This window comes from Perognathus longimembris, chromosome 2 (genome assembly GCF_023159225.1).
Source record: "Perognathus longimembris pacificus isolate PPM17 chromosome 2, ASM2315922v1, whole genome shotgun sequence".
NCBI lineage: Eukaryota > Metazoa > Chordata > Mammalia > Rodentia > Heteromyidae > Perognathus > Perognathus longimembris.
Window position 1 is genome coordinate 149,021,560 of NC_063162.1, and position 21,304 is coordinate 149,042,863.

Genomic DNA, 21,304 nt, shown 5'->3' on the forward strand with positions numbered 1-21,304 from the left:
TGTAATATACTAGGTCCAGAAAATAAACAGCTAAGTGAAGAGGACTCAAAGGGGTGTAGGGATGTGTGGGGCCCCACCTTGCTTGGCTAAGGGTCAGGCCTGTTTGTTGAGCATTTTATCAAGGGCCCAAAGCTGCCTGCCTCTCATTTCCAGGTCAGAATTTCTTTTTCCTTTTTTTTCCCTCTAGTAATCAAAGTTCAAAGCCCGCAGGGCAAAAATGTCCTTGAGACTCCATCTCCAATTAACTAGCAAAAAAAGCTGGGCTGGAAATATGGCTCAGATGGTAGAGTAGAACCTGTGGGGGGGGGGGGGCAAGTTCAGAGCAAGAATACAGGCAGAGTTCAAGCCTCCAGAACTATCACAAAAATAATTGATTTTCAGCTCACAGCCAACATGATTATCTAGAGCTACAGGTATTTCTCTATAGCTCATCATTTGCAGAGAATCCACTAGTGTGTTCTCTGCTGCTACTCAGTTCACTTAATTTCAGAAAGAAAAGCACAAATTGGCAAAAAACAGGTTTTGGATCTCAAAGTCAAGTACAATAACTTAAAAAAACAAAACTGTGTTAGAGTCTTTTTTTTTTTTTTTGGCCAGTCCTGGGCCTTGGACTCAGGGCCTGAGCACTGTCCCTGGCTTCTTCTTGCTCAAGGCTAGCCACTCTGCCACTTGAGCCACAGCGCTACTTCTGGCCGTTTTCTATATATGTGGTGCTGGGGAATCGAACCCAGGGCCTCATGTATACAAGGCAAGCATTCTTGCCACTAGGTCATCTCCCCAGCCCTGTGTTAGAGTCTTGATCCACATTTCAGTAAAGGATTTCCACCTTGAAGAGAAAGACTTCTCCATTCATAAATTGGGTTTTCTTTCCTTCCTTATTAGACCAAGAGCAGCATTTCATTGTTGGATATTACCACATGTGTAAAATGGGGTTAAAGAAATCACAGGAAGCATCTTCAGTATTCAGCTGTTCTGCCGGTACCGCAGTTCTTCGTGGTTTTTTTTTTGTGTGTGTGTGTGTGTGTGTGTGTGTGTGTGTGTGTGTGTGTTTTAATGTGAACCTGAGGTAGCAGATGTGCCCTTCCATGAATTTCTCTTCAACAGCATAGGAACAAGCAGACCACGCTTGATCACCTGAGGCTCCCCACTCCATGCAGTCTGTTTTTCGAAAGCCCCCTCTCCCCACCAATATCATAATGGTCTCATTCATCCTTCCTAGCCTTGCCGGCTTATCTCTCATCTCTCTCATCTCAGTAACTCATAGCACTGCGTATTCCACACACAGTCCTCTGTTCTGGGGTGCTGTGGTTTGCGATGACTTTTGGTGGGGGCTGTTTGCACTTTTTACCCAGAGTCAGTGGGCTGAGCTCTTGGCTGCCTGCCGCACACACTAGGCAGAGACAGCGTGTCAGGCCACACTGATGCCAGCTGTTGCCGAGCCCCCACCGGGTTCAGTCACATCGCAGCAGCCATTCTTCCCCTCTCAGTTCCCTGGGCCTTCTCCGTTGGTGGGCACTCTGGGTGTAGAGGGTTCTAGGTAACAGATTTCCTACTTCTGCCTGCCTGCTGCCAACCTTGTTTCCTTCATAGAAGAGCAGATCAAGTAGAAGGAATAACAGATGATGATGATCCTCGTCCATTTTGGAATAGCATCTAACCCAACAAATGTTTGAATTTTAGATCTTTTACTCTCTAAGTCTGCTCATCTATGCAAACTACCACTCATATGTCTACATTCATCCATACTCTTAAAATAAGGCTGTAAGAACATAACTAGCTTACAGAAAGAAATGCAGATAGTATGTAGCAAAACGCTAAGGCTCATAGCTATTAAAGTTCAAATGAAAAAAAATTTTAAGGCAGTCAAGAGAAAAATGGTTTTAATGAAATGGTTATTGTCAGGGTTGGTGAGAAGGAAAGCAGGTTTCTGCAGCACAGGTACCAGTGCTAGCCTGCTATCTTTCTGGAGAGAACTGAGAAATATATTCCTTTTTAAAAATTCTTTTTATCCAAGTCCAGAAGTGGACTTGAACAGGGTACCTGATGCTTTTGCTCATTGACTAGTGTTCTGTCAACTGAGCCATGCCTCCAACCCCAAGAAATACATTCCCAAAGACATAAAAATAACCATGCTCCCATGGCTCCCATTTAATCATTCCAGCAGGAATGTGGCTCAAGGCTAACCTGGGCAAAAGAGTTCACTAGACTCCCAACCCCAAAACGCCCAGCAAAAAAGCAGGACTGGAGGTGTGGCTCAAATGATATTGTGCTAAGCATAAGCCCTAAACTCAAACCCCAGTACCACCAAAAAGGGGGGAAACTCAAATATACTTTGGCCCATTGTTTTATTTTTAGTTTTGTTCAGTCTCCAACATGTCTCTTCACACACACACACACACACACACACACACACACACACACACACACACACACACACACACACACAAGAAAGACTGGGAAATTGTGTGTCCTACCAAAAAAAGGCTGAGAAATTGTGTATCCATTTTGGAACAAGAGCCCACAGAAGTTACTGTGGCAGTAATTTTCTGTTTCTCTTCTGACTCTTGCTCATGTTGCCTGGTGCACAGAAGGTGCCCTCCATAGGACCCTGTCACAGCAACTTGTTCCAACCAAACACAAAAACCATGGCATTTCTAGTATGACAGGAAAGTGGTCGGGCCTGCTCCAGAGGCTGAACCAGGCTGGGCTCTGTAACATGATCCACCATCTTAAAGCATGTCTGACCTTCCTGTGTTACCTGAACCTGACAAGCCTCTTGGAGACCGCCATCACTACTCAGGTTCTCAAGTTGGCTCTCCCTTGCCACAATATTCAAGAGGTATAAGTCCATTCCAGTTGACAGAAAAGGGAAGAAACATGAAGCATAGAAAAAGAATTAAAGTATATAATACAAAGGATGGTAGAGGTTAATTCAAATAATGTTACGAAACAGCTTAATTATAAAATTGAACTATCCCATCAGAGACGATCACATTCATTTTTTTAAATGTTTATTATGCTTTAGTGGTTTTTTAGTATACATACCAAAACATAGGATTATAGTTAAAAAGAGAGACCAAAGATATTTGAGGGAAATTCTAACCAAAAGATAGGTATAGCCATATCAATATGAAATACAATAGGTTTCCAAAGCAGTGTTAATAGGAATAAATGCAACTACCTCTTAATGGTAAAAGTCCCAAGTCACCAGGAACATAATTCCAAATTCAAATTGATAATACCTTGAAACATAGGACAGACAGGTGTGTTACCAAGTTATAAAACAAATTGAGGGCTAGGAGTATGACTTAGTGGTAGGGTGATTGTCTAGCATGCATGAAGCTGTGGGTTCAGTTCTTCGGTACCACATACACAGAAAAGCCGAAAGTGGCGCTATTGCTCAAGTGGTAGAGTGCTGGCCTTGAGCGAAAGAAGCTCAGGGACAGTGCCCAGACCCTGAGTTCAAGCCCCAAGACTGGCCAAAAAAGAAAAGTCAACAAGACCATTATTGGATGAAGTACAGTAACAATTTCTCATTAATAGGGGTTGGGAATATGGCCTAGTGGCAAGAGTGCTTGCCTTGTATACATGAAGCCCTGGGTTCGATTCCCCAGCACCACATATATAGAAAATGGCCAGAAGTGGCGCTGTGGCTCAAGTGGCAGATTGCTAGCCTTGAGCAAAAAGAAGCCAGGGACAGTGCTCAGGCCCTGAGCCCAAGGCCCAGGACTGGCAAACAAATAAACAAAGAAACAATTTCTCATTAATAAACAGGCAAGTCAGTAACTATAAGAGATCTGAAGACTATTTGACTAGCAGTCTCTAAGGAGTCTCTACCCAACAGCTAGGGAGTGGCCCTCTGCCCAGCACACAGGGAGTGCTGGAGCACTTCCTCTCCTGCCCAGCTTGTGGAAAGTCTCACCAGTGCTCATTCCAGTATTCTTAACGTACAGTAAGACTTGCAGCTCTGTGTGATTCCCCCACTCCCCTCGTAGGAGGAGAAGTGTTCAAGCTTCAAAATCACACAAGTCTGAAAGGAGAGGGGTGTCATAAAGGCAGCTTTTCTTTTTCTGAGAAAAAATAGACATGTACTACAGAACTATTTGAAATTCCCCATTCACAGTATAAAGCTTAAGGGTAGATAGAATTTTTACGTTTATGAGTATTTGTCTGATTCTGCCTCTTCTTAGCATGGGTAATCTTTATGTGACATATAAAGTGATCTGATGGCCTTATTCGGTCTTTATTTTCTATTCATCAAAGATTTTCCCATGTAGGTTATTGGACATTTACTGTAGCACTATCTAATTTTGAAAGCTGTAAATGGGGCTGGGAATGTGGCTTAGTGATGGAGTGCTTTCCTAGTTCCTAAGTTCTCATAAACAGAAAAATCCAGAAGTGGCACTGTGACTCAAGTGGTGGAGTGCTAGCCTTGAGCAAAAAAAAACTCAGGGACAGTGCCCAGGCTCTGAGTTCAAGCCCCAGGACTGTCAAAAAAACCTAAACAACTAAATAAATTTATACTTTCATCTTGAAACAAGCCTGCTAGTTTGTTTATAAAAGCAAAAATGGAGAGGGAGGCAGGAGTAATTTCAAGTTAAACTATTTTGTACCTAGTGACTTTATGGTGCATTCACTTGAGATACTGACTCAAATTCAGTACAAATTCAGCTATTCATTGCTGCTATTAAAATAAAAGCACCCTCAGTGTCCTTTGTTCTTAAATTTTCAGTAGATAAATGGATATAGGGACACAAGACCACACTGTAACAAATAAAGTTGATTTCTGAAGCATATAAATTGACATCGTTCTACCCTTAAAGAGTTGATCTTAAAGAAAATAGAAGGCCTGACGTCCTGTGGGTCATCTGTATTTGAGTGGCCTTCCCCATCTTAACCACCCAGAACCATTGTCTGAGGAAATGGAATCACTAGATTGACATGACCATGTCCATCAAAACTATAAATAGGTGACACAAAAAAAAATTTTTTTTTTGGTCAGTCCTGGGGCTTGGGACTCAAGCCACTGTCCCTGGCTTCTTTTTGCTTAAGGCTAGCACTCTACCTCTTGAGCCACAGCATCACTTCCAGCTTTTTCTGTTTATGTGGTGCTGAGGAATTGAACCTAGGCCTTCGTGCATGCTAGGCAAGCACTCTACCACTAAGCCTCATTCCCAGCCCAAGTGCCATGATTTTGAGTCTTTAACTCCCATGCAAGAGTTTTTTTGGTCTCTATTTCTTCCTACTTTTTTACCCTGTTATATACTAACTGTAACTAGCTATAACTTATATAGCTAGTTATGGAGTGGACTTGATTATAACTCTTGAGTAATGTGGTAAGGGAAAGCCAACCTGAGCACCTGAGTAGTGATGGCGGTCTCCTAGAGGCTTGTCAGGGTCAGGTAACACAGGGAGGTCAGACATGCTTTAAGATGATGGATCATGTTACAGAGCTATAACTTTATATATAACTGCTATATACTAACTATAACTTTTTTAAAAAGTTGATCTTAAGAGTATGGCTGAACATCTCCATATCAGTGTAAAGTCAGCAAATAGGCATTAGAGAATCTTTTAAGAGAAGAGTAAACATGAAGGCAGGACACTTGCACAGACATATACAGTTGAAATATACAGTTTTCTACAAGTGAAAAACTTAGAGTGAGGACAAGGTGGAGTAGCTAATTGGCTCGAGATTTAGAAACCATTGCTCATCTGAGCAGAAAGTACACTGCAGACCCCACTAAGGAAGTCGGGTCTAGGTGAACAGACTGTTGAAACATTGACAGAGGGAGGATTACCTAAACCTGGCACAAAGCATCACAAGCCATCCCAGAGAATTAGCATAAAGTTTGTGGTGATAAATTAAGGATTTCCTTTTCTCCCTGTGGTTTCCACCGGAACAGGTTATGTCACGAACAAGAAGACAATTGGGGTATCTATCATTAATGGACCCATGTTCCCAATTCAGGTCCAAAAGAGAGCTCTGTTACTCAGTGGGTAGCAGAAACACTCCTCTGTGTGTGTAGCCTTTTTGAAATGAGGATTTTTTTTTAATGAGTTACATATTGCAAAATGTACAGATCTTCAGTGTATGACTTGAATACATGGGGAGGGGGCAGAACTGGAGATTTTTTTTTTATTTTTTGTCTGCATTCAAGGTACTACATATTGGGTAAGTTCCGTGTATTTATTTATTTATTTTTATTTTTTAATTTTTTGCCAGTCCTGGGCTTGAACTCAGGGCCTGAGCACTGTCCCTAGCTTCTTTTTCTGCTCAAGGCTAGCACTCTGCCTCTTGAACCACAGTGCCACTTCTGGCCATTTTCTATATATGTGGTGCTGGGGAATCAAACCCAGGGCTTCATGTATATGAGGCATGCACTCTTGCCACTAGGCCATATTCCCAGCCCCAGAACTGGAGATTTAATGCAGGATTTCACTTTTTTTTTTGCCAGTCCTGGGGCTTGGACTCAGGGCCTGGGCATTGTCCCTGGCTTCTTTTTGTTCAAGGCTAGCACTCTACCACTTTGAGCCACAGCTCCACTTCCGGTTTTCTGGTGGTTATTTGGAGATAAGCGTCTCAATGGACTTTTCTGCCTGGGCTGGCTTTGAACCCTAACCCTCAGATCTCAGCTTACTGAGTAGCTAGGATTACCTGTGTGAGCTACTAGCACCTGGCAGCTTTTTGTTTTCTGTGAAGTAAATTCTATAATTGTTTTTCATTTATAAACTTTCTTGAGGTTTCCATATAGTCAAAGTCCAGGTTTCCCTGGTGTTCTTCCTCCTGGAATGTTCTTTTCCAGGCCTGTGGGCATACTTGTAAATGGAGCTGCTAGCTTTCAGCTTTATCGATAAGAGTAGAATCTTTTTTCCATTCTGGTTTTTGACAGATTCTGGCCAATATATTGTTATTGTATTGACATTGAAAGAAATATGCTCATCTTATGAGATCACTGTTGCCATTTGTGTTGCATATTAATTCCTTTAACTTCTCCAAGTCATGTTTATAACTACTGTACTAGTGTACACCAGTCCAATCAAGCACGGGGCGCTGGAGTCCCTCCTTCCAAGTCGAAAAAGGGGCAGACACCTGGAGGAGCTCAGTTTGTTGGCCTGGAACTATACAAACGACTTAAGGAATTTTTGAAGAATTACTTGACAAATCTTCTTAAGGTAAGATTATTTATTGCTCTATTGAGCGTAGGATAAGATGTTTAAAAAGTCGCCATTCTTGTACCTTAAAAGCTAAACGTTTCATGTGACTTGATCACTGCTTCCCTTGAACATGTACTTGGAGATGGTTGAATATTGCTTAGTGTTTTACCTATAATGAAGAAAAACCATATACCATATTCTGTTCTTTTACTTTGTGAAATTAGACACTTTTGATAACTTTACATAGTATTATTTTTTTCTTCTTAGCTAATTTATATCTGATGTTAAGGTCGATGAGTCTTCTCATTTAGTGCATATAATTGTATACTCAGATTACTCTTACTTTGAGTCCAATGTATTTGTTCTTCAAGATACATCAATAAGGACATATAGCTCAATTATAGCGCACTTACCCAGCAGGTTCAAGGCCCTGAGTTTCATCCTTCCCCTGCACTGTCCCTCTCTCCAAAAATCAAGTGTAAAAGAAATGCCAAGATTATGTAGATTTTAGCCATTGTGTTGTCAGATGTCATACAGCTGCTTTATGAAGAATATTTCAAATGGCGACCATAAACTAGTTTGCATGTCACGACACATATCCGTGTCCTTTGAGTCGGAGCCTTTGCTCGGGCAGCAGGAGGGCTCTTTTCCCTTTTCTTCAGTCTCCATGCTCTAGCAAAGGCAATGTGATTCTTGACACCAGCCACTGGTGGGCAGGTAACTCCTTCATCTATGCTGTGCATGCTAGGCAGTGAGCAAAGACTTCTCTCAAGTTCTTCAGTGACTCTTCGCTGTGTATGGCCAAAATCATTTTATTTCATTTTATTTTTGCCAGTCCTAGGGGGCTTGATCTTAATCTCTGGGCCTGGGCACTGTCCTGATCTTTTTGCTACCACTTGAGCCACAGCACCACTCCCAGCCTTTTCTGAGTAGTGTATTGGAGATAAGTGTCTCACAGACTTTGCTGCCCAAGCTGGCTTTGAACCATGATCCTCAGATCTCAGCCTCCTCAGTAGCTAGGATTGATTATAGGCATGAGCCACCCGTACCCAGCATGGCAGAAATTTTTTACAAAGAAAATATGCAAAAATTTTGTCATGCTGAAGATTGCTTTCCTTAATTATTTTATAACCTAATTAGGAACACATTATCCTAACAGACCATAATTGATTGGCACAAATTGTGGTTTGTGTAATATAACTTCCATGTTCCTCAGTGTTTATGAAGCAGCCATTTTGTCCACAATGTCCTTGGTATTTGCAGCACCTTATTATTGCTTGGTACCAAAGTGAAGGAAAAGTGCATTGTGCTGTATAAAAAACGAGATTGCCAGAGCTAGGTAGGTGCCTACAATCCAAGCTACTCAGGAGGTTGAGATCTGAGGATCATGGTTCAAAGCCAGCCCGGGCAGAGAAGTCTGTGAGAGTTTTATCTCCAGTTAGCCACCAAAAAAGCTGAAAGTTGAGATGTGGTTCAAGTGGTAAAGCGCTAGCTGTGGGCAAAAGAAATTCAGAGACTGAGTTCAAGCACCAGGACTGGCACAAAAAATAATTAAAAATGAAAACATGAGATAGCCAGGCCATCAATGATGTGTTTGCATTTTTTGAAAACTCTATACCATCTATCATCTAGAATAGTTTGGCTTTACATCTTAAAGATTTCATGATATTCAAATGAACAAAAAAATTGTGTTTAGACATGATCATATCTTTTTTTTTTTTTTTTTTTTTTTTGGCCAGTCCTGGGCCTTGGACTCCGGGCCTGAGCACTGTCCCTGGTTTCTTCCCGCTCAAGGCTAGCACTCTGCCACTTGAGCCACAGCGCCGCTTCTGGCCGTTTTCTGTATATGTGGTGCTGGGGAAGCGAACCCAGGGCCTCGTGTATCCGAGGCAGGCACTCTTGCCTCTAGGCTATATCCCCAGCCCTAGACATGATCATATCTTGACATGAGTGGTTGAGTCACTTGAGGACCTGATTTGTGGAGCTTCAATTCTGCAGACCTTTGGCTCTTTTTTATTTTTTTAATTATTTTCTATTTTTGTTGGTTGTGGGGCTTGGACTCAGGGCCTGAATGCTGTGCTGTCCCTGAACTTTTTCACTCAAGGTTAGTGCTTTACCACTTTGAGCCACACATACACTTGCATTTTTGGTGGTCACTTAGAGATAAGAGTCTTAGGGACTTTATGGACTTTTCTGCCTGAGCTGGCTTTGAACTGAGATATTCAGATCTCAGCCTCCTGAGTAGCAAGGATTATAGGTCTGATCCATTAGCGCCTGCCTGTCTGTGGCTCTTCTGGAAATCAAGGAAGCTTGAGAGACATGCAGCTCCTACCAGCTTTTCCTGCCTTCTCTTGCAGCGTGTGTTACAGCACCTGTGAAATGAAAGAAGTATTTTTAAAGTCAGGACACACTTTGTAGATGCCATTAATACCTAGGAAAAGTTTCCAGCTCATTTCCTCCATGTAGAAATTTGAGGTTTAATTATAGAAATCTCAATAAACATGATCTTAATGAATGTAATTTTTTACGATGTTATTAGTACCATTGTATTCATTTTGTTTTTGTAAAATGCAACTGACCAACAGGCATATCTTTTATGATTTTCAATCAACTTAGCTGGGTGATTAAATTGTACTAAATTATTAGTAAGACAGTAAGCTTTTAAGCTGGGAAATCAGCAAAAGTAGAGATGATTTTGAAGTGAATTTTTTTATAAAAAGAAACTCTCCTGTTAGTCTAAAAGTTCAGGGTACATTTCATGAGTGTATATGCATGTTTAATGGCATGAATTTGATGTGAAAGAGTTCTTTGTTGTGCAGTTGTCAGAATTCAACTAGCATAGTTTTATTCAAAGTAAGTTAAGGAACCCACCTGTGATCATTTATATCAGTGTCTTTTGATATAATAGATTTTTTTTGTTAACTTTTATCTTTAAGGTTTTATGTGATAAAGTTATTACTGCTTTCGTGTTCTTGTTTTTAGGATGGAGAGGATTTGATGGATGAGAGTGTACTCAAGTTCTACACCCAGCAGTGGGAAGACTACCGATTCTCCAGCAAAGTGCTGAATGGAATCTGTGCCTACCTCAATAGACATTGGGTCCGCCGTGAATGTGATGAAGGACGGAAAGGAATATATGAAATCTATTCAGTAAGCTTCATTTTTTTAGTAATTCAGATGTGAGTTTCTTAATGACATATTATCTTTCAGTAAAGGGATCTAAGCCATTGTTCCACTGTTTTCATAGTAATTATCAATAAATGACCATTAAATATTTGGGGCTAGGAAAGTAGAAGGCTGAAAATTTGCCCCATCCCCACCCCCCATTTTAGTGTGTGAAGCTTGAACTCAGGGCCTGGGTGCTGTCCCTGAGCTTTTTTGCTTGAGGCTAGCGCTCTACCCCTTTGAGCCACAGCACCACTTCCAGTTTTCTGGTGGTTAATTGGAATCTCATGACTTTCCTGCCTGGGCTGTCTTTGAACCAGGATACTCAGATCTCGGCCTCCCGAGTAGCTAGGATTAGAGGGGTGAGCCACCAGCTCCTGGTTTAACTTACTGACCCACCACCCCACATCCCAGTGGAGTCTGAATTTAGGGTCTTGTGCTTACCAAGCAGTTTCTCTACCACTTGAGCCACACTCTAGCCCTCTATTTTTTGAATAGCATCTTCACTTTTTGACCTAGCCAGCCTGGACCACTATCTTACTTACTATTCATACTTCCCATGGAGCTGGGATGACAGGCCTGTATCACAGAGCCTAGCATTTTATTCATTGAGGTGGGGGGTCTCATAACTTTTTTTGCCTGCCGACCTTGAACTTCTGTCTTCCTGATCTCAGTTTCCCAAGTAGCTAGGCCTGGCCTAACATGTTGTTTATATTTATATCCACACCACCTAGAGGCATTTTTCATGTACTTACATACTTTCAACAAAACTTTATAGGTCTATTTTTTTATTTGAAGTTTTTATGTTTCCCTTTTTTAAAAGTATTTTTACAGTTGACAAAAATATTCTACATTTATCACCTATAGCATGTTTTGAAATGTTTGTTTCGATTGGCAAGTGTGCTTCTGCTTGGCTTTTCCATGTACAGATGCCGTCTTGAGGCTGAGTTGGCCAGCCGGCATGGTTCGGTTGGTTCCCTTTGAGGACCCCATTTTTGACCTGAAGTACTGTGTTTACCCAACAGCAGCCATAGACTCCAGAAGTCTTTCTTTTTGCATACTTCATCCCAGCCAACTAAGATTTAAGTGGTCTACTTCCAAAACACACGCTCTCTACATCCTTAGATGCTGTGGCTGCTTTTAGAAACGCCACCTAAGTTCAGCGTCTCCACCTAGAAAGGGTTCCACAGGGGGCCTGCAGAGCAGCACAGTGTACATAGTACGTGGGATAGTGCCAGCCTCCAGATGCGCTCCTTTGTCATAAAATCACCTCACAACAAATTAGGAAATGTGCCCCTCCCCCATGACACTAGAGCTTCTAACTATAGAAGATTGCTTGTTTTCCTCTAATTAACCAGAGGACGTAAGTTAAATTTCATTCTTAATTTACTAATGGGTTTCAGCAAGACTTTACCCACCCACCCCCCCCCAACAACTGGTTATGAAATGTCTTGGGTTTACTCTTAGTCCTGCTTTCTCACTCTGCCTGGCTTCTTTGAAAGTGACAAATTATCCAGAGTCAAATTACCTGTGTGGAAGGTGGTCATGACTGAGGAGGGAGGTTATTTTTAAAGTATACTAGTTCTTTGTTAGAAGTCAGTGGCATTATGACATTTTCCCTGCTGCCTCACTCCTGTCTGAGGGGGCTGAAGAGTACAGGGGTAGCAGCGGAGACTGTCTAGGTTAAGAGGGGACTTCGGGGCACCGCCCCCCACCCTCACCCCCCAGGTGGCTCTGTCCTGCAGAACAAGGCTCCTGCAGCACCTTCCAAACATCATAGCACAGAATTTGTCTTAATATTATAGTCTTGGGCTATACATGGCTTTATGTTGAAATTCTGCATCCATGCTGTTTCAGTGGTTATATCATTTTGAAAGTTCCTTATAAAATATAAAATTTACATATAGTCTTTTCAGAAGGGTGTATACCTTATAAACCCAGTTTTATCTCTAGTTAAATTTAGGAAATATAAGACTGGTGACACTTAGGCTTAAATGATTTTCTCAGAAGTTAGGTTTTTTTTTGTTTTTTTGCCAGTCCTGGGGCTTGAACTTGGGGTCTAGGCACTGTCCCAAGGGTCCAAAAGAGGCTCAAGGCTAGCTATCACAACACTACTTCCGGCTTTTTCTGTTTATGTGGCACTGAGGAATCGAACCCAGGGCTTCATGTATGCGAGGCAAGCACTGTAAGCCACATTCACAGCCCCCGATTATTTTTTGCTAAACTTAAAAACTTGAATATTATTTGACACATTCTTTTCCCAGCAGTTTCAAAGTCATGTTTAAACTAAACATGGTCATGCACTTCTGTAATTCTAGTGCTCCACAGACTGAGGCAGAAAATCATGAATATGAGGTCAGCTTGGGCTACATAGCAAGTCCCTGCCTGTCACAAACAAATTACCTAATTAATTAATTAATGGGGAAATTGTGTATAAATTCTAACACTTTCTTTTAGAGAACTTTTTTTTTTTTTTGGCCAGTCCTGGGGTTTGGGACTCAGGGCCTGAGCACTGTCCCTGGCTTCCTTTTGCTCAAGGCTAGCACTCTGCCACTTGAGCCACAGTGCCTCTTGGCTTTTTCTGTTTATGTGGTGCTGAGGAATTGAACCCAGGGTTTCATGCATGCTAGGCAAGCATTCTACCACTAAGCCATATTCCCAGCGCTAGAGAACATTTTTATAATAATTAGTCTTGGCATTCCTCCTATAGGAAGTTTAGGGAAGTGGGAAAAATACAGCATGTCATATTCAGTTTATAAATGTATGTCTCACACATACGCACAAACACAAGTACATTGGGAAGTCTGAATAATTTATGTACAATACTGTACACATTTAAAGAGTGGTTTACATTTACTTGTATACGCTTGAAGCCTTATACAAGTGTAGAAGGACTTTGCAGGACTTGAAATGTTTTATAACCTATGATTTCTCTTGCTGAGTTTTAAGAAACTATGATAATAAATGAAATTAGTTGTTATCAAGTGTTTTGCCTCAAAAATTAAATTTGTTTGGCCCAGGGAACAAATTTATAGATGAATCTTCTTTTCTCCTTTAAGCTGATAGAAAGGTTCTTCTTAAATCAAAGGGTTTTTTTGTATCTTAACTGTGAGCTGATAAAAGAAAAGTATGAGCTGATAAACACCTATGCTTCTATACTACTTGAAGTAGTCAACCTCAAGACTGGCACTATGATGATGATACATTTTACTTTTATAAAATTTAGGATTTAAACCAGGCGCTGGTGGCTCACACCTGTAATCCTCGCCACTCAGGAGGCTCAAATCTGAGGGTCACGGCTTGAAGCCAGCCTGGGCAGGAAACTTCCATGAGACTCTTATCTCCAATAAATTACTCAAAAAACAAATAAAACTACAAGACACCATGTTGAAAATGAACTATACAACTTGCGGGTGGAATGGGAGGGAAAAACTGGGAGAGAGCAAGGGAAGGGGAAGCACTGTGCAAAAGGAAATATATTCTTTGCCTGACTTACATAATGCTTCTGCTTAATAAAGGTTTTTTAATTAAAAAAAATAAAACTACAAAACAAACAAAACCCAGAGGTGGCTCTGTGGCTCAAGTGGTAGAGTGCGTGGGACAGAGCCCAGGCCCAGTGTGTAAGCCCCCAGGACCAGCAAAAATAAATAAACAGGATTTGCGTTATTTTCTATTAGTCTTGGGAAAAACATAGATTTTAATACTTCTCTCTTTTCATCCAGCTTGCATTGGTGACCTGGAGAGATTGTCTGTTCAGGCCATTGAATAAACAGGTACCTACTTGTGTGCATGTGTGCATTCATGTGTGTGTGCATGGGTGTGTTCCCATATGCACTTGTCCATGCCTGCATGCCTCTGTGTGTACATGTGAAAGAGGCTGTATTTTATTAGAATCCCTTCCCACTTTCATCACCGAGCCTTCATCTTCCTCCAATCTCTGGAATGTTTGAGGGCTATGTAGCCATTGTGTTCTGCAATCTCTAATATCTTACATCTGCTTATATATTTTTTTTCTAAAGGTAACAAATGCTGTTTTAAAACTGATTGAAAAGGAAAGAAATGGTGAAACCATCAATACAAGGCTGATTAGTGGAGTTGTACAATCTTACGGTAAATCATTTTCCTTTAATTTGCTCAGTATTCATATCACATGGAAATTATAATAATGCCCTAATATATTTATGTTAAAAACATTTTACTAGTATTTGCTAGCATTTCCAAAGGTACCTATCATTTTCTTTAGGTCAGTGATTTTATTAGATTTTGTCCATCATAAAAGTTGTTTTAACCCTGTGCCTTAAGGACATTTTTAATGAAAAAGAAATTTGAATTCTTTTCTGGTCTCATATAAACTATGATAGAGTTGTTAATCAGATCTATATCAGCTTGAAAAATTGAGATTGTATTTCCTTGAAAGCTTAAAATGAAAAAAATTTAACTAGTTTTGGAAATGTATAAGTTCTCTGAATGAACTTCATGATAATTTTGAAGATACCTGGCCATAAATCAGAATTATTTGTGTTTAATACATCTTGAATTTTTTTCTTTTACTGAAATAAGTGTACCTTAATACTAGTGGCTAAGAGTGACCTTGTACCCTCCATTTCACATTGATCTTTTTACACATAACTAAATGAATGCTACACCTAAGTATTTTCTGTGAAATATAACAAAAAATAGGGTAATTGAAATATAGCTCATATTTATTTCTAGTGGAATTGGGGCTGAATGAAGATGATGCATTTGCAAAGGGCCCTACGTTAACAGTGTATAAAGAATCCTTTGAATCTCAATTTTTGGCTGACACAGAGAGATTTTATACCAGAGAGAGTACTGAATTCTTGCAGCAGAACCCAGTTACTGAATATATGAAAAAGGTAAGCTTAACTATAGTACCTAAAGTAGACGTAAGTTGAGTCGTTATTGCTCCTGGACGCGCTGTCAGGCAGCGTCCTTAGCAAGCACAGGCACTTCTCTCCTTCAGGGAACCGTTATAAGCTGTTCTGGTAATCACAACTGAGTGTTCCTTTGGCCATCCTAGTGATAAACTCTTGGTAGCTGCATGCCTTCTGTATTTTGAAGTGTCTTTTCTGGAATGTGGATCTGTGCCTAATGGGTGTCAGTGAGAATGTTAAGAAACAGTTTGTAGTAAGGGACAGGGCCTTTTGCAACAGAAGGACCTAAATGCTGATTTGGGAGAAAAAAAGATCCAAGATGGATCTTTCTAGCTGATGCTCCCAGGAAGTTCTAGAAGGGGTGGTTATTTGTTCTTTCCTAAAAATTGAAGTGTTCTGGATATAGGCTGGGGAATGACCAGAAATCAGCAAACTTTCTTTTCCACAGAGTCAGGTAGTAAATAGGTTAGGCTTTGCTAGCTATGTTTGCTTTCTGTTAAAGCTCTTCCTCTCTGTCATGAGATAAAAGTTTATTTTCAGAATCAAATTAGGCAGTAGCAGGATTTGACCTACAGGCTAGAGTTTGCTGACCCCCGACCTAGAAGTACTAGATATCCAGGTAATCTGAGTCATGCTAAGTCTGATATCTGCTGTTCCCTTTCTTTCCTACCCCTTTGTAGATCTAGTGAATCAGCTGCAGAGATAGAAAGTAAAAGCACCCGATCTGCTCTTGTTGAATAAAATCTACCCAGTTTGTGATATGGGAGACAATGTTTGTAAGTAGGGCTTTCAAGTTTAAAGTGAAAGTCCTCTACAAATTTCAATATCTCAAAATCCGACAAAAAGGGAATTATATTTAGAATAGTAATAGTTAATTTGTCTATATTTTGGGTTGATTTTGCATGCTGACTGAAACCTAAGAAGCTCATTCAGAGTTTCAGACAAATGCCTCACAAATAAGACTTTTCAAACCTCATCTGCTGTGAATCGTAGCACCTATGTTCTGTAGAACAGGTTTCTCGTTGAACTCTACCATCAATGGTGATTCTTTTAAACTGTGTTTTTAAAGTGGAACTTCTGTCAGGGCCCTTGCCCGTCTGTAGAGTTCCTCTTCTGTTGTGGCCTTCATTCTCTCTTGCCCATGGTGTGGAAGGGGTAGCACGCTGTGAGGGCCACAGCTTGTTTTATACGGAGCGATGTGATTACTCCCGAAGCAGGGAGGCAGATAGGGAGCAGCGATGTCCAGTGCACTTAAGGAATGCTTCCTATCCCCCCCCCTCTTTTTTTTTTGCCAGTCCTGGGGCTTGAACTCAGGGCCTGAGCACTGTCCCTGAGCTTCTTTTGCTCAAGGCTAGCACTCTGTCACTTGAGCCACAGCGCCATTTACGGCCTTTTCTGTTTATGTGGTGCTGAGGAATTGAGCCCAGGGCTTTGAGCATGCTAGGCAAGCACTCTACCACTAAGCCACATTCCCAGCCCCCAAATACATTTCTTGCTAGAGGAATTTTAGGTTTGTCCGACATCCACTTAGCTCATACCAATCCCATTGTGCAGGGAAGCTACAAGAATAAAACCAGAATTTAACCACAGAAACTTCTCATATTTTTTAGTCGTTCATCTCAAGCTAGATTGTGAGCCCAGTTTTAAAACTTCATCTCATCATTTATTATTCTTTTCCTCAATGTTCTCACTTGTAAAGGGGGAATAATACAGGATAGCAATGAAAATTGAATGAACTAATTTTGAAATAATCGAACATGAGATGTAAAGGTGTGGTGTGTGTGTGTGTGTGTGTGTGTGTGTGTGTGTGTGTGTGTGTGTGTGTGTGAAGATATACAAGCAAGTGTATGACAAAAATAAACCTGATGGGAAGGTTTGTTCTTAGACATACCCACCTCACAGAGCTTCCGTTGTGGTGCCAACTTTCAATTCAATAATTTAAGGAAAAGTTATGCCTATCAAAACACACAAATAGAAAGCCAAGCCCATGAATAGTGCTGTGATAGTAAACCCTTAGGAAGCATCTTGCTTGCTTTCCCCAGCAGTTTGGGTTAATCTTCACATCCCCTAGGATCTCTATTAACTTTGCTGTTGCTGGAAATACTTTAGTGGAAACATGAAAGTCTTTGACCCATCTTTGTGAGGATGGATTTGATGACTGGACACTGCAAGTCATTTTATTAAAATATACCATTTCCTGTGACTGAGATTAATCTGAGCTCTAAAAATTGTGTGACTATTCTAGTGTCCTAGTGTTTTGTTTTGTTTTAACTTCAGAAATAAAATGCTAGCCAGGTGCTGGTGGTTCATACCTGTAATCCTAAGCTACTCAGATCAAGGTTGAAGACAGCCTAGGCAGTAAAATCCATGAGACTCTTATCTCCAATTACCCACCAGAAAACTAGAAGCGGAGCTGTGGCGCAAAGTGATAGAGCTGTAGCCTTGAGCACAAAAGCTCAGGGACAGTGCCCAAGCCCAGAGTTCAAGCCCCCCAAAATAAATAAGTAAATAAAATGCTGACCCTTTGGGGACCTGTTCTTTTATTTTTATTGGGAACTGATTAAAATAGAATTTATTAGGGGGGAAGTCCTTAATAAATTAAAATTAAGTTATTAATTTAGTCATTTGAATTGGTCTTGGTGTTCTGATAGTCATTATTTGGAATCAGTAAAGATCATAAATGGCTATCCTTTCTAAAACCTAATGACAACACTCAGGACTTGGGTTTCTTTACCAATCAATATATGAAATAAGCTACGTTGGAGGCCCTTCTGGCCACCATGGCTCCCTCACCATGTAGGTACCTGCTTCTTCCCTCCTGCTGCTCGCCCGCCCTCTTCAGGAAAGATCTAGAGAGGACAACTACTTTCTCTAGCTAAAAAGGCAGAAAGCCAGTAGCACTCGAGTGAATCAGCAGTGACACCAACGTGCTAATCTTTCCTCTTGGGGAAGGATGCAGGTTTGTTTTGCTGCTCAGAGTGATAGTCTTCCAAGAAACCAGTGTAACGTGAAGCAGAAAGTAATGCTACTTGGTCTGCATGTTCCATCTCATCAACTTCTGCCCTTGAGGTAACAGGTTGGATGAAACACAGGAATGCAGCAGCAGATGTCAACATACAACTTGTGGGTTCATGCTCATAAGGATTCTTGGAAGAGATACAAAAATGCACATTAATTTTAGACGTTTTAAAAAATATGAATGATATAAACATGCAAGTCTTGGGGCACTGTTAGCAGTTATGGGTGTGAAGCAGCTTGGGATGGGGCTATCGGCTTTTTTGTAACCTTTTCATTAATGATTTGTTAGCATATATAACTTAGTTTAGCGCCTTTTATGTTTTTGCTTTGTTTTGGTTTTGGTACTGGGGCGTGAACTCAGGATCTTGTTCTTGCCAAGTAGACAGACACTCTGCCACTTGGGTCATGCCCCCAGCCCAGCACATTTTAATCTTATAAATTAATTTTACTTGTTACTGGTTTTTTGCCAGTCCTGGGGCTTGAACTCAGGGCCTGAGCACTGTCCCTGGCTTCTTTTAGCTCAAGGCTAGCACTCTACCACTTGAGCCATAGCCACTTCCAACTTATTCTGTTTATGTGATGTTGAGGAATCGAGCCCAGGGCTTCATGCATGCTAGGCAAGCACTCAACCACTAGGCTACATTCCCAGCCCTTTACTTGAAATTTAATGAATTCAAGGTTTTTATTATAGATTTATAAATTACTCCCTTTCTCTTGTTTTCATTTGGATATGTGCATGTTGACTTGTTAGAGACCATTGCATAGGAAGGTTGCTGGGCTTTTGATATACACTGTAGATGCAATCCAGGTTTATTTTCTTGGTGAGCCCTTTCTGTAGAGTGTGTAATTAGACAACAGCCTCTTTTGGTGGTGCAGCAACTGACCACGGTTAATTTTGATGATGCAAACATTGCCTACTTAGTTGCTTATGTTTTCTTGACTACCAAGTATAACTTTGTTTACAACTAAATTTTTCCAATATATCTAAAATTATACCAAATCTGAAAATCATTTTGGAGAGTTGGAGTTTTTACAATCCAAAATATATAATTTTTATCTATCTTTGTTCAGACCACCTGGATAATTTTAGTTTATCAGTGAAATTTCTATCTTGCTTTGGTGATTTAGTGGTTCCTAAGTGACTCTTCACACATTCATTTTTGTGATGGATTCTAACACATACTGACATTTGATCACTTTACTGCTATATTAAATTGCATATTTTTCTGTCTGCCATGGAGGGTAACACAAAAAGTTGAGATGTATAAATAACCCAGTAGATTTCAGATGTACATATTCAGTGATTGGCAATAGTTTTGTTGTTGTTGTTACTAAGGCCTCTTCCCTGCTAGTCATTTCTAGGACTATGTTGAGGTGATCCTTGACTTGAGGCCTCTTTCCATCGGAGGTAGAGCCTTGTAATGAGGTGTCCATACATAGAGAGCTTCCGGGTTTCTCAGAGGGTCAGGAGGTATGCTGTCCCCTGAGGATGAAGTATCATCACTTACGTGAAGGAAAAAGTGTTAACGATGTTTGAACTGGTTACGATAACATTTTAAGGAAGAATTGAAGCATATAAATTGCAGAGAGAAAATGGAGCATATCAATGGCTATTTAAATATGGTTAGCCTTTACCCTAAAATCAGAAAGCCTCATGCCTTTTTTTTCCTGAATCCTATTTTATTGGAGCAGATATATGAACTGAGTTTGCTGTTATTCACATAATTTTCTGTAGGCAGAGGCTCGTCTGCTTGAGGAACAGCGAAGAGTTCAGGTTTATCTTCATGAGAGCACACAGGATGAATTAGCAAGGAAATGTGAACAGGTCCTCATTGAAAAACACTTGGAGATTTTCCACACAGAGTTTCAGAATTTGCTGGATGCTGACAAGAATGAAGGTAAGCCACTAAGACTCCTCTTACACTCTTTATAATCTCAAGTGTGGGAGTCATTTGAAATTCCTGGAGTTTGCACCTCCAGTGCTAGCATTTTCTGTTTAAAAAAAAAAAAAAAAAAAAAGCCTGATATGGGCCTTGTTACATAGTTACTTCAGATTTCTTTCTTTTTTTTTTTTTTTTTTTGGCCAGTCCTGGGCCTTGGACTCAGGGCCTGAGCACTGTCCCTGGCTTCTTCCCACTCAAGCTAGCACTCTGCCACCTGAGCCACAGCGCCCCTTCTGGCCGTTTTCCATATATGTGGTGCTGGGGAATCGAACCAAGAGCTTCGTGTGTAGGAGGCAAGCGCTCTTGCCACTAGGCCATATTCCCAGCCCCGTTACTTCAGATTTCTGATTTTTTTTTTTGTTTTTGTTTTTGTTTTGTAAGTTACGGGGCTTGACTCAGGGACTAGGTGCTGTCCCTGAGCTTTTTGCTCAAGGCTAGCACTCTGCCGTTGTTTTGAGCCACTTTTTAGGTGGTTAATTGGAGATAAGAGTCTCACAGACTTTCTTGCCCAGGCTGGCCTCCAACTATGATGATCAGATCTCAGCCTCCTGGGTACCTAGGATTACTGGCGTAAGCCACCAATGCCGCGGGGTGAACAACTCCGGAAAAACATCTTTCTGATTTAATTTGGATTATATAATTTGTTCCATACACTTTAGTGTTAAATTATTTCACCCATAACGTTTCTCTGAGTATTTCTCCTTTGAAAGCTCTCTGAGATAGAAGAACACTTCTGTTTTACAGCATAAAGAACCTCAATGAAAGCTGTTGATCAGCAGAGGAGAGGGCAGGGAAAGAAACAGGCTCTATGGACGGAGTGTTACTGTCAGAAGGGTCTTAGGGCTAACAAGGAGGTTGATTATGGTTAGGATACTTTGTTTCCATTTATGAAGATAGACTAAAGAAAGCTGTTGAAGGATTGAGAAAGGAGGAAAAGAGAAAAGGGAAAGTGGTAGAGGGGTTGAAATGGATTGAAATACATTGCAAAGGTGTGGGAATGGATAACTAATATAAACTAATGATAATATAATCTTTTAAATTTCCTTTAATTGCTTTCTCTTAATTCTTAGGAACCAAACAATCATTGATGTTTGGATTTGGGGGTTTTTATGTTGAACCTTGGAG

General features: G+C 40.7%; 1 protein-coding gene across 4 annotated transcripts in view; it reads left to right on the forward strand.

Moving 5' to 3' along the window:
• The window catches only part of Cul1 (cullin 1), a 66,811-nt gene that overhangs the window by 26,332 nt on the left and 19,175 nt on the right, over positions 1–21,304 (forward strand). For all 4 annotated transcript variants that reach the window (XM_048340411.1, XM_048340410.1, XM_048340412.1 and 1 more), the window contains exons 3-8: positions 7,002–7,176; positions 10,141–10,308; positions 14,046–14,096; positions 14,343–14,433; positions 15,037–15,200; positions 19,972–20,134. In XM_048340411.1, the coding sequence (XP_048196368.1) occupies positions 7,002–7,176; positions 10,141–10,308; positions 14,046–14,096; positions 14,343–14,433; positions 15,037–15,200; positions 19,972–20,134 (812 nt within the window). The remainder of the gene's footprint in view (positions 1–7,001; positions 7,177–10,140; positions 10,309–14,045; positions 14,097–14,342; positions 14,434–15,036; positions 15,201–19,971; positions 20,135–21,304) is intronic.